At 38.7% G+C, this 14,665-nt stretch overlaps 1 protein-coding gene across 1 annotated transcript in view; it reads left to right on the forward strand.

Annotated features, from left to right (window-relative positions):
- The window catches only part of LOC120772869, a 114,194-nt gene that overhangs the window by 98,752 nt on the left and 777 nt on the right, over positions 1-14,665 (forward strand). Inside the window, exons 3-4 of the mRNA XM_040101705.1 lie at positions 13,827-14,395; positions 14,454-14,622. Coding sequence (XP_039957639.1) covers positions 13,827-14,395; positions 14,454-14,622 — 738 coding nt within the window. The remainder of the gene's footprint in view (positions 1-13,826; positions 14,396-14,453; positions 14,623-14,665) is intronic.

Consider the following 14,665-nt stretch of genomic DNA (forward strand, 5'->3'; position numbering starts at 1 on the left):
ACATTTGTCATGGTTTGCGGCAATCGACACTTTTAGGCGAACTCAACTGAGTTGCACAACCACAAACACACACATACACTTGGACGCAGTCACACACATACACCAGGGTGCAGACCTACCTTTCGATAAGTACAACGAAATATGAGAATTTACGGTGCCATAGGCAATAGATCCCTCAGCAATTCAGCGCCGAACAGCAAATGAAATATATACATATTTTTAACAAAATACAATCGTTTTAGTGGAATTTCCCCACAGAGCATTACTGCCACCTCCTAGATTTAAATGCCGCGTGTCACAGCAGCCAACGTGGCGCAACACACCATGCCGCGGGTAGTGAGTGCGTGCTGGTAAGTCTATGAAATATGCTTGATGAAGGTTTACAGTTCATTTTCTTTTCAATTTGTTGTCACTGCCACACAGCGATATGCCAGGCGCTTGCTATTGGTTGCTGTTGTTGTGCACAACAAGCCATGCTTGCCTACCGCCATGTGTGGCAGGCCTTGTGGCGCTGCGTTGTTGCTGTTATTGTGATTTTACGCACAACTTAACAAGGATAGCGGCGTGCGCAAGGATGTGTCTGCAATAACGCTGCATGTGTGAGTGTGTGTGTTTCTAGTTGCTGGGCGCAGGGGGCTACGCGGTGCTGCCATGTCAAGTGCCAAGCGTGTTAAATGTGTATCAGCTGTGCGCAAGTGCTTACATGCACATATATGCGTGCATATGTGTTTGGACCATGCCGTGCGAACTGCCGAGATGCAGAAATGTAATAAACGCCAAGAAAAATATTTTCATCCCAAATCAAATCAGCAGCAGCTGCGATGCTGGTGGTGCGCAAGCAGCGCAGACTTGCATGTGTGGCAAAATTGTAGTAGGCAAAGCGAAAGTGAAGGGGAAACCAGCAAATAAATGAAAATTTCACAGATTTTTATTTTGCAAATATTTTACTTGTATTTGTAGCGCTTGCACCGTTATTCGCTTTTGTTTGTTGACGTATTGAATGTGTTGTTATTTAATAAAAAACAATAAAAACACAACAAAAACAAAAAAAAGGAAATTCAAATCAACAGCAACGGTTGAGTGACAACCCAAGTGCTATGTGCGCGGGGGCGTATGAGTAACCAAGTGAAACGATGTAAGCAATGTACTAGGGTTGCCCACCGACACACAAACAGCTAAACAAATGTACGACGCATGCAAGTCGGGTTATGCGGAGTGTGTCAGCAAACTATTGAAACAATTTAAAATAGCAGCCCACAAATACCGAGCGCAAGCATAGTTGTGCGGCGGCGTGTGGTGGCGCAAACACAACAATGACATATTTTGAAAAATATATGGACTTTTTTCTGCCACCCGACAATAAATTAGAATTATACGCTGCACACATGCATGCATGCATATATGTAGAGGCATGTATGTATGTTTGTATGTATGTATGTAGTGGCATGTGTGGCTTTGCCTTGTGTATCGCTTAATGGTAGGCTGAACTTAGTTTTTACATTTCATTTTTGGCTTAATTCGCAGCCATTTTTGCGCCTGTAAAAAATCGTTTTTATTGCGACATTTGTACGAAAAAATGCGCATGGAAATTCGTAAAATGTGCACACGTGGCGACAAACAATAATATTTGCTCTATCTGTTTTTAGCAAATAAATATTTTACGCAAATTTTTACATTTTCAACAACTTTTATTGCCAGCAAACACACACATGCATACAAACTATATACTATTTGCACTTTATACTTGCGCTGGCTCTTCTAGCATACTTTTTGCTATTCATAAGTCTTTTTTTACGCTTAATATTAAATTTATTTGCTTTTCCATTTCAAACCACTGACTGACCTTTTGGGCCCTCAAATGCCAGCGATACTTTCATCTGCTCTGACAGAGGTCAAAGACTCGCATTTTTTTGTGCACCGTATGACAGCCACGGCCAGGGTTGTGTTTGGCATTATTTGATATGTGAAAAGAGCTATGATAAATTTAATAATAAAATAAATCAGTTTAATAAAAAGTGACAAGCGGGTAATATGTTGACATTTTAAGCCTGGAGTGGAGTACTTAATAAAGTATATAGTTTGTTTCCAGTATTGAATGGAATGTTGTGCATACTTAAAAGTATTTATTTGCGTTTTCAATAAAATATATATGCTTTTTTTATAATAAATTAAAATCAACAGTGCTTTTTGTGGCTTAAAGGCATAAACTCATATGAACAAAATTAAGTGAATAAATTAATTCATATTTAGTTATGACAGTCCTTTGAAAAGTAATTTATAAATGCAGAGCAATTGAATTCATTTCATTTGAAATCAAAAAAAAATTAAAATAAATTCTTTTGAAATATTAACTCAAAGCAAGAGTTTTCGGTTATATTTTTGCAGAACAAATTTTGCATTTGTTAAAATTACTTGTTATAAAACGTATTCATCATAAAAATAATAAATTACAACAGCCAAAGATCATAGTGAGGTAGCAAGGAAGGGCTAAGTTTCGTTCAAAAGTCCGTGGAAATTCTTCAAGAGCTTGCAAAATGGTATACATTAAAATATTGCATTTAGGGGTAGTATCCACCCGATTTTGTTTTATATAACGGGTTTTCCAGTAGGGATGCTACAAAATTGGACCGCTAGAGACGACAAAGGACGGCATATTTCTTCCCGCTCTTTTGACATTTCTCTTCAGTAAGGTTTGACATTTCATCAAGGAAAAATATATGATCCAACAACCAGTCGAAATTATTCAAATTTACTACCGAAAGTCGGAGTCAGTGGCCTCAACTTTAACATATGATCGTCATAATGGTCCTGTCAGATCAACAATTTGGCGTCTAGTGGAAAATTTTGATTCCACAAGCACGCACAAAATGTTCCCGTGTCAGTGAGACAAAGAAGTGTCCGGAGTGTCCAGAATATTGCTGCCGCTAGCGCATCAATTGACGAAGACCCAAAATCGGTCTCTCACACGTCGTTCTCAAGCTTTGCCGAAAGATCTTGGCCTACATCCTTACAAGATCAAATTGGTGCAAGAACTGAAGCCGATTGAGCACCAGTATCGTTGTATGTTCGTGAATTAGGCTGAGCAACAGCTTGAAAATGATCTGGATTTTCATCGAAGAATTATTTTCAGCGATGAGGCTCATTTAAGCTGAATGGCTTCGTCAATAAGCAAAATATGCGTTATTGGTCAGGCAGCAATCTACACATACTCCATGAGTAACCATTGCAACCCGAAACAATTACGGTTTACGGTTACGACGGCGTCATTAAGCCGTACTTTTTCCGTGATGATCAAGAACGGCACGTTACTGTGAATGGGATTCGCTACCGCTCAATGATAACCGAATATTTTTGGCCCGAATTGGATGATATGGACTTGAACAATATGTGGTTCCAACAGGACGGCGCCACAAGCCATACAGCAAATCACACAATCCATTTATTGAAATCCATGTTTGGTGAACGTGTTATCTCACGAACTGGCCCAGTCAATTGGCCGCCTCGGTATTGCGATTTGACAACGTTATAATATTTTCTGTGAGGCTACGTCAAGCCAATGGTCTATGCTAACAAGCCAGCAACGACTGATGAACTTCGTACGAATATCGAACGTGAAGTTGCAGCAGCGAATGTTGGGTTCAGTGTCTGGACTTCTATAAGCGTGCTGGTGGTGGCCATGCAAAAGAAATCGAGTTCCATACATAGTGGCATCGAATGCACTTTTGTAGCGCTCTTACTGAACAAAGTTGCTGTATAAAAAATAGAGATCAAATAAGAGCCAAAATTTGGTGAAAAATTAAATGGCAACTCTATACCCATTTTTTCAATCCGCCCAAGATTTTTCAAACTCTTTGTAATATATAAAAAATTAGCAACCAAAACAGAGCCAAAAATCTTAGTAAACATTTCTGTGGCAACCCTAAACAAATGACTTTTTGGTACAAATGTGCTCAAGATTTAGAAAACTTTAACAAATAATATACGAAAAATTTAGCAGCAAATTAGGCGTCAAAAGTAGTCTTAAAAATTATATGGCAACCCTAAAAAAAAATTTTTTATACAAATCTATTCGCGATGTATAAAACCTTATAATTTAAACCCTTATTATCGTAAAAGCTGTAGTCGACCCTTCATAGAACTATAAAAAAACGTATATGACAACTTTACTCCGACTTTACTTTTGCTATGAGAAGCTGCATGGCAACCATATTAGATGATATGAAATACAAATTTTTTTTAAAACCTATTTAGTCAAAGATTGCTCATCTAATTAAATTTTCTTAATGATGGCAACTCTTTTTAAACAATTACTGAAAATGTCGTTCAAAGGTTATTTTATTTTAAAATTCTTCTCTTTTAAAGATGACGATTCTATATAAAACACTAGTTCAATGTTTTCAATATTTTATTTAAATTTTTTTCTAAATATTAAACTCTCGTTAGACATACATAATATGCTTACCGTAATCCCTCTTCCACACTTCCATTGAAATTTCATCAAGGAATAAATTTTTCATCAATTTTGTTTAAATGTTTTCAAGTCCAACAATCATCATTGTCTACCATTCTTAGACACACAGCCGTTTCCACTCAGGTCATTTTCTCTCACTCACTACCGACAACAAGCAATCAGCCAAGTGTGGCATACGTCGACTTGCCAACGCAATCCAGAAAATCCCTGCACTCGTTTGACCGGCCACGAAATGTCACAAAACCGCGCGCGCTCTCACATATCCAGCGGTCGACACATCAGCTCAAGAGCAACACGCATAAAACGCCGTTGACAATGCGAATTCGACAAGTTGCTGATGTTCAAAGCCGTTGGTGCCAACGAATCCGATCGGCTCATGCGAGTTATGCTATACTGTCAATACCGATGACAGCGCAAGGCTGTCAAACTGTTATTGTTGTTACTATTGTTTCCATCGCGCTGGAGCTTGTGGCAAGAATCAACAAGTCGGTCAATCAGTCAGCATGCAGGCAAATGCGATATGCAAACGCCATGAGCGAGGAGTCGCGAGTTTTGTGCCTTTGTGTCACGGCGTCGCCAACGACGGGGCGATAAATCAATTATGAGGTTAAATAGCACAGCAAGACAATGGATAGGAAATAGTCGGACACATAGTATTCGACACATGCAAATATGTGCTTAATTACAAATGTATAATTTTGTGCCGATAAACGATTGAGCTAGGTGGTTGATCAGCGAGTGCGGCAAGAAAGTTGTAGCAATATGTGATTATATGTGTCAAAGCAATGTGGCAACCATTTCATAATTCTTAAGTGAAATTTTTTTCATTTCTATTTCCATTTTTCCGCTAGAGACATTATTCCATCAGTGTAAAACTTTTCGTAATTTCACTAAGTTACCGAAGCAAATGCTAGTCCGATGGTACAAGGTCAGGGCTATATGGTGGATGCATCAAAACTCCCCAGCCAAGCTCTATCAGTTTTTGGCGAGTCACCAAAGATGTGTGTGGTCTAACGTTGTCCTAGAAGGAAGACGAAGCCCTTTCTGTTGATCAGTTCTGGAGGTTTTTTCGATTGCTTGCTTCAATCTCATCAGTTGTTGACAGTAAAATGTAGAATCAATCGTTTGAGCAGGTTTCCTTTCCAATCCCACCAAATACTCAGCATAACCTTTCAAGGCATAAATCCTGGCTTTTCGACCATTTATTGAGCTTCACCACCCTTGAACCATGTTCTGTTTCGCACATTATTGTCGTATTTGATCCACTTTTCGTCTCCTTTTACCATTCGCTTCAGAAGTGGTTCGATTTCGTTTCGTTTCAGCAAAGAATCCCAGATGTTAATCCGGTCCACTAAATTTTTCAGAGACAATGCATGTGGTACCCAAACATCTCGCTTCTATTTGTAGCCAGCCTTTTTTAAATGGTTTAAAACCGTTTGATGATGAATGTTAAGCTCCTTAGTGATGTCATGGCTGCCTATGTGACATTCCTGGTCATTGTTTTCTATAACTCCATCATTGAAAAACAACGATAGATCGACCAGATCGAGGTGCATCTTTCTCATCGAAATTTCCAGAACGGAAGCGAGCGAACCTATGTAGTGCTACGAGAACTGATACAGCAGTGTCTGCTTATTTGGCGGAACCACTGAAATCTGACCTGTTTAGGATATAGTTTGCAAACAAACTGGCCGGTCCAAGTCTAGTCCTTTTATGAAAAACTTTTAAATGGAGTACTGCAATCTCTAAACGTATTCTTCAGATCGGATCACTTTAGGATATAGCTGCCATACAAACTGATGTCATTTGTCAGTTACTATAAATAGCAGCTAAATATATAGTTAATAGTCTTTCACCATTTCAAATGGTTTCTGCTTTAAAACTTTCAAAAATAGTCTAAAACTCAGACCAACCGATTCTGAAACAATCCAACAATCCTCTGCATCAAAACTTCGTCTCCCTCTGCCTCTCTATGACAAGCAAATCTCAAAAATATCTCACTGCAAATCACGAAACAAACATTTGTATAACAGCACGATTACTAAATCGCCAAACGGATAAAGAAAAATGCCTGCTAACCACAAGACTTCCCTTTTTTATTTTATTTTATTATTATTTTTTTTTTTTCTACTTGACAATTTGGTATTTGTTATTCCGGTTGGATGGTAAATGAAATGCTGTTCATACAAAAAGTGTGAGATAATATGCAAAGTGGCAACGTAAACAGGCTATGACACTAATTGGTCACGAAATTGTTGTGAGCGCGTGACATATGCGCGTTAATACATACATACACACATCTCCCTTTGGCCAAGCAGTGCGGTGGCAACACGAGCGAAGTTTGAGTGCCACAAAATGGTAAATGATGCAAGTTCGTAAGCGCCAAACAAGGTGAGATGCAAGAGAATGTGACTTAACTGAAAATGACCAACGACGCTGACAACTTAAAGAGGGTTATGTCAGAGCAAAGGAGAAAAATAAAACAACAACAATTTGGAAGAATATGAAAGGTGTAAGGCGATGAAGCAGCAAGACATTAAAAACTGTGACACAGTCAAGAAAAGTGTACAACAAAACACAATAAGGGGCAGCGTAAAGTTCTAGGCAAACTATGTTGCACGCTGTAGCGGTATTTAAGGGATTCTAGGCATGCCGTAATGCTAGTGCCGAAACATGCAAACTAACTAGGCTAACTTCGTAAGTATGGCAGAGACCTATAGGCATTTGTCTCCAGGAGAATTAGTTGAAAAAATCAACTCGTAATTAGGTGTGGTGGTCGTTGTGTTAGTAAACAAGGCAGGGTATGTAATAACAACCACTATTTCATGTCATTTAGCATGCTTTGTATGGTCTACATAAGTTAGCTTAACTGCACAGTGTTTGCTTTCATGAATTACTTGCAACAAGTTTTTTCACCAAAAATGTAATGTTAAAGTTAGTGTTAGATTTAAATTGTGTCTATGTAAATAACATTTCTTTTGATCGAATTTGACCCGGACTGACCAAATATAAAACTTTATTATCGGCTTTCGTTCAGGTTTGGATCAGTCTGATTCAAATTTGAATTAAAGAAATAATTCAAAAAGCTGAATCTTGCAAGCTGAGACCGTTTCGCTCGACTATCTCTAGAGACATCGTTTAACTTTGTGGGTTCTCCAAAAGATCCGACGTTTTCGAGCCAAATTTTGTTCAGCGATAAGGTCCATTTCTGGCTCAATTCGTATGGAGATAAGCAAAATTGTCTCATTTGGGAAGAAGACCATTCATTTCATCCTGAAAAGCAACGGTTTGGTTTAGTTTGTGAGCCGGTGGAATTATCGGTCTATATTTCTTGAAAACCCGTCAATGGTGACCGTTATCGTTCAATGATAACCGACTCTTTGATGCTTGAAATTGAAGCTCGTGATCTCGGCGACATTTGTTTTCAATAAGACGGAGCCACTTCCCGTCACATCGCACCAGTCAATCGCTTTACTCAGAGAACACTTCGGTGAGAAGATAATTCCAAGTTTTGGGACGGTCGATTAGACACCAGGATCATTAGACTTTATCCAGTGAGGAAATGTAAAGTCTAAACTCCATGCGGACAACGCCGCTTCAATTCCGGCCTTAGAACAAAACATCACGCATATCATTCGCCAGTTACCAGGCAAAATGCTCGAAAGGGTCGAAAGGGAAATTGGCTCAACGAATGGACTACCTGAGACGTGCCCGCGGCCAACATTTGGAAGAGCTAATCTTCAAAAAATAAATACAAAGGAATGTTCTCTCGAATGATAGCAAACTTTCCCCAATGAATTTAAAGTTTCTGTGTTTTTCCTTTAAAAAAGTTGGAACGCCGAAATCTATCGCCCTTAATATATTTATGTTAAAACAATAATAAAGATTTCTTCATAGATTAATACATAATTTCTATATATTTATATTTTAGTAAGGCGCCAATTAACCTTTTACCCCACTGTGCAGTCCTTTTCTGTATATTATGATTCTTTTTTTCAGCTATTTTTGTTTTGCTTTATTTTTTTTTTGCTAGTTTTTATTCTGTCCAATAGTTGAAGTTGCAGCACTCCAAGCAGCAACTGTTGTCAAAGTTTGTTGAGTTTAGTTTTTGTTTCGAAAAATATCTCAACTTAATGCGCAACATAACTTTTTACAGTAGAACTTACTTAACACCGCGGGAAAGTAACGAAGATGAAACGTGAGAGCTGTGAAGCAAGTGCGTCGAAATTAAGACGTGTGCTACCAACCAACCAACCAGGCATAACAAAATAGTTCTAAACAAGATTTAGCTTAATGCGGAAATTTTTAGTAGCAACTTTGCAAAGGTTTCGGTTGAAGTCCTCATTAATACCACAGACGAAGTGTTGTGACTGTGATTTTGTGCTTAGAAAAGAAAATTTGTGTTTTATAAAATAGCAGCATTTTTCTTGGATAATTATTGGAATGCTGGGGTTAAAAAATTCGCTGTACAGAACTTCCTTGATATTGAGGAAACTTTCAATAGCGTTTTTGCTCTGGACGATCTTGGGGTTGAATGAAAGCTCAATCACTACATTTTTAGTCTTATGTGCGAGAGAGTGATTGGAAGGAAATGCGTCGTAACAAGTTCGGTAGTCGGAAGTGGTCTCGCCATCTACCCAAATAAAACCGAGATGGTTTTATTTACTAGAAGATACAAGATTCCGGTAGCACCGCTGCGATAAATGGGAGACATGGGAGAAAAATGCATTGATTACTAATACTGCTGTAGAGGAGCCATTCGCAAAAGGTGGGGTCTTTCAACAGAAGTAATCCTTTGGCTCTATGACACCATCGTAAAGTCCATTATGTTCTATGGAGTCTTTATATGCTGGAGAACTCTATAAAAGACTGCACTTGCAAAGAAACTCGAAAGCGTTCAACCGGCAGCGCTCATCATCATATGTGGTGAACTAAGGTCCACTCCATCCGTAACCCTTAACGCCACCTTGCGCATAGTGCCCGTAGACATCGTCGGAAGATATATGGGTGCGAAAGCTACTATCAGACTCAGAGAATTTGGGTTCCTAAAATAAAAAGTGTCTGAACACTCGGAAATCCTCACTCACTTTGACTTCATACCTGATCAATTGGGGCACAGAGTCACCAAACCGAATTCTGGCGGTTCCTTCTCTGCCCATATACCGGCGAGGAAGTTGTGGGTGGGAAGAAGCCATTGGAGGAGAGAGGCAGTGCGCTTCTTTGGTGGAGGAGTTTACTGTCAGAAGCTCTCTACCAACTTCAGCCTCAGACTTCCTGATTATTGCAGTATCTTCCAAGCCGAAGTTGCAGCCATTAAGATAGTAGATCCGAAGTGTAGTCTCCTTCAGAGAAGTGACCATGCAGATTGGAGAGCGGCGATACTATTATTGAGGAGAAAAGGACGTATAGAAATCTTCAGATCGATATCTCAAAAACTGATGGAGAATTAGTTTGTCTAAATCGTCTCAGGTTGTCTCGCCAATCATTTATATATACACTTTATAGAGTTTCTGACGTTTCCTTCATTGGTTAGAAAACTTTGTGGCAAACATTGTATACAGTGTTTAGGATATAAAAATAGAAAATGAGAAATACAAAGAAAGCGATGTAAATAAAGAGAGAAAGAAGAAGATTAAGGAAGGGAGAGAGGAAATCTGTTTAAAATTAACATGTGAGATCTTACAATGGTCTTGAATGCTTGCGAGAGAGGTTTCATTCTAGACTTGTTATCTACAATAAATAAAAATAAATAATATTAAAATTAAGTAACTAATTGAGATTGCTTTCGGAACTTTTTCGGAAAACATAAATGCTATCAGAAACCACTCAGCAACCTGCCTAAAAGAAGGCCAGCGCTTTGGCTGAAGATTTATCACACTTCACACGACCTTCAGGCAACCACTTTCGTCACTTGCAAAGACTTTCCAAACAACTGCATGAAATATAATTTACACTCGCCTCGAACTTTACATGAAAGTTGTTGCAACAACTTTTCGCCATAATCTTATTTTTGTATTATACAAGGTATATATGTGCGTGTATGTGTGCAACAATATGTGACAGGCATATACATTTCAAAATATTCTTCGAATTTGGTCGGTACGTACTTGTTAGCAAGTCGGCGCTCATGCAAAATCTATGCCAGAACAAAAACAAAAAAACTCAACACTTATCGACTTTGCGCAAAGTATTGTTTTCAGCGACAAAAATACAAATAGTTTGCTCAGCAAGAAAACCTTCACAATACATATTCATACGTTTAAATACACTTGTATGTATGTGTGTGTGTATATTCTTGTACGAAAGTGTCCCAGCGCATAATCCTCTCATGGTTGGTTATAAGATTTGACCGCACTTACATATTTAATCATCGATTACAAGCGTGTTGGCAAAGTTTTTGCATCGGATATGTGATCGCCGAGTTGAAATTGAAGTCACTTTTGGGTATACGGCAGGCATGAAAGCATAAATTCACACGTTGTCACTCATACGCCCGGTTGGGCATATGATGGAAAATAGAGCATTTTTCGCTTTGTTTCGAAAAAAAAGGGTTTAGCTGTGCGTTAACTGCTACTAGTATGTGTCTGTGTGTGCGCTTATGCATGTGAAATTGCGTGTGAGTTGTCTTTCTTTCACTTGACATTCTTTGAAAGGAAAATTGTAATCCGATTTGAGGTAAAAGTTTCCACAATTCGTTACACTAACAAATATGCATACATCACATATACATATATAAATTTACATAGAACTCTGCGATGTACATATATACATATATATATTTTCATTTATATAAAACTATCTTATTATCGTTTCTTGGAATATGACTCATTTTTTCTTCGTCGATGCTCGTATCTTAAAGAAATCCACGCTCGAATAATAAAAAAACAGAGTTTACGATATTTCTAATCGCAAAATAAACAGCTTAACAGTTTAAGTAGATTTAATTTTTTCTTACATAAAGTCTACTTACAGGCGCCTTAACGATTTATAATGGCTTACTAATCGGTTGCTTACCGAAAAAATTCTTTTCTCTGTAGATTATTTCCATAAAAAGCAAAAGTCGAATAAATATGATATATTTATGTACAATTTTGAAGAAAGCTTTGTGCTTTTTTCTTTAAAAGCTCGACTGATAATTACTTTTTTTTGCTTTATTTCCTTCGCCAAATATTCCCCTAGGCACTTAAATTAAACTTTTCTTTGTCACCAAGTAGTAGACAGCCTTAAACATAACATGGCGATTTTTCGATTAACAAAAGCTCGCGTAAGCTCAATTGTTCTTAAATCTTTGCCAAAGCAATTCGAAGTTTAACATCTCACTCTCTTTTAACATTCAATCCTAGAGTAATCCCTTTGTGGTTTTCGCCACCAATCAGAGTTCAAATAACAGTGATGCTGACAAACCGAACTTTTTAAAATTATCTGAAAAAGCTTCAGAATAAATAAATTAAAGTTGAAGATTTTTTGAATTCAATTAGTTTACGGAAAGTGGATACATTTACTACAATTAGTACAGTACTCAGGCCACTAATCGAGTATAAGCAAGGCAATATCAATTCAATGCCTTTAGCGAATTCCCATTGTTTGGTTTTTCGGTTTTTGGAACAGCATTCGCTAGATTGTTGGATAGTTTCCATAGCACATTCATAAACTCACATCTCGTCTGGTTCGACGATCGTAGGGCCCTTAGCTATGTTGTCAAGCATCTCTTTGGCGACCTATACTCGATGTCGTTTATGCACAGGACTCTCATCTTTTGGCCCTAATCGAGCATTAATAACCTTCCTACCCAAAACATTCACCAAAAGTTCTGAGGTCGATCCATTATAGATTTTGAGATCCTTCGCTGTTTGCCCTGATCCCAAACGCCACGATTTTCAAACTTTGTTTCTTTAACTTTTCGATGTTATTGTCATTCTTCTTCTTCTTTATTTACGTAGACACAACTTACAACTTACTTATAGCCAAGTTTACAACAGCGGACCAGTCGTTCTTCTTTTTTGCTGTTTGACGCCAATTGGACATTCCAAGTGTACGCAGATCCTTCTCCACCTGGTCTTTCCAACGGAGTGGATGTCTACCTCTTCCTCTACTTCTACCGGCGGTTGCGTAGAATTTCGAGCGGACGTTGTTTTTGGTGTTATTGCTGGTTCCAAGATAGACGAAATTATCTACGAGTTCGAAGTTATAACTGTCAACAGTAACATGGGAGCCAAGTCGCGAGAGGCACGACGGTTTGTTTGATGACAGGAGATATTTCCTCTTGCCCTCGTTCACTACCAGATCCATTTGTTTTGGTTTCTGTGCCTTCTTGTCTTGTGGTGATTGTGCCTTCTCTATTCAGCTGCAGCTTGAGTTATTTTCTCCTTTGAGTAGATTGAAGAAGTCGCACGATAGGGTGTCACCTTGTCTGAGACCTCGTTTGGTGTCGAACTGTTCGAAGATGTCCTTCCTGATCCTGACGGAGCTTTTGTTATTGCTCAACGTCAGTTTACTCACCCGTGTTAGTTTTTCTGGGATACCAAATTCAGACATAGGGTCATAAAGGCAGCTCCTTTTCGTGCTGTCAAAGGCAGCTTTGAAATCGACGAAGAAGTGGTGTGGTCGATCCTCTTTTCATGGGTCTTTTCCAAGATTTGGTGCATGGTGAATATCTGGTCCGTTGTTGATTTTCCAGGTCTAAAGCCACACTGATAAGGTCCAATCAGTTTGTTGGCGGTGGGCTTTAGTCTTTCACACAGTAGGATCGATAGAATCTTATGAGCGATGTTGAGGAGGCTAATCCCACGGCAGATTGTGGGGTATCCCTTTTTGTGGATTAGGCAGAGCACACTTAATTCCAAATCGTCGAGCATGCATTCCTACAAAGAAGCTGATGCATGCTTCTTATCAGTTCTTCGCCGCCGTGTTTGAATAGTTTGGCCGAGAATCCATCGGTCAGCCACCGCTTTGTGGTTCTTCGGACGGATTGGAGCTTTTTCATGCTCGGGAAAAGAAACGTCTCCTTGGGGAATCGGGTTCGACATCCTTTGGTGTTTTGCTTTTACTGACTAGTCACTAGATCACCTCTGGGGATTCTACAGGAATATGCTTACATACATATTGTTACTAATAGTTAGTGAAAAAGAAAGCTTAATTTCGAAATTCGAAGGCAAATGTGCTAACCTCCAAAAACTTGTTTCTACTTCGGTCTAATTTTCCTAAAAAAAATGTTTGAGTAGAAGAAAAAAGTATATTTTGGCATACAATGTAATGATTATATAATACTTGTATTATTTTTAATTATTTTTAAAAACTTATTTATATATTACTGTTGCACAACAAAATTAATCTCTTATCCTCCCACTCATTCCAGGTGCTTCTCATTATTGTTTCGACATCGTTCTACATTTCGCGAGTCGTCTCCTTACGTCCCGCCGGCAATGACGATTACATGCAAGGCAGCACTGTTGACAACGTTAATCCCTTTGTGGCAGCGCGACAACGACTAAAACAACAACAACTTCAGTACGAACGAGCCAAGTATAAATACTTCGCTGATAATAATGAGCACCAAGCTTATGATTTAAATGGAAACAATAATAACAATATGGCATACAGTGATTACTTGCAACAACAACAGCAGCAACGATTACAAAATGGAATTGCAAGCATTGGAAAAACAAACATGAAAGAAACACAGGCGAAAGCCAATGACAAGCACGACGCAGCGCTCAACGATTTTCCACCAAATTCGGAAGAGGAAGCGGAGAAAGCGGCAGCAAAGAAGAAATCAGATTTAAATGATATATTTGGCAGCTATCAGCATGCAGCACGAATGCATAACGCAGCGAACAACAAAGAAGATAAGGCAAATCTGCGCGGCGATTACGAGGTCTCTAATGGCGAGTCCCAGCATAGTGGAATGGCTGCTCAGAATGAAATGTAAGTGGTTTGTTGTTTTATTATGTAACTGTTTCGCTGTAACGCTTACGAATTTCAGCGCGAAAAACGAACATCAAACGAAACTTGCGCGACGCTCGGCAGCGCTGTCCCCTAATCAAAATCCAGCGGATTATGAGAACGATGAAGAGCTCGATTTGGACCTGCCCTATGGCATACAGAATGTGCGCAAGCGTATGGCTCGTCATAAACCGGATCATACCAAATCGGTGGGTGTGGTAAATGCCAAAAATAAAAACCAAAATAAAAAAA

This window comes from Bactrocera tryoni, chromosome 3 (genome assembly GCF_016617805.1).
Source record: "Bactrocera tryoni isolate S06 chromosome 3, CSIRO_BtryS06_freeze2, whole genome shotgun sequence".
Taxonomy (NCBI): domain Eukaryota; kingdom Metazoa; phylum Arthropoda; class Insecta; order Diptera; family Tephritidae; genus Bactrocera; species Bactrocera tryoni.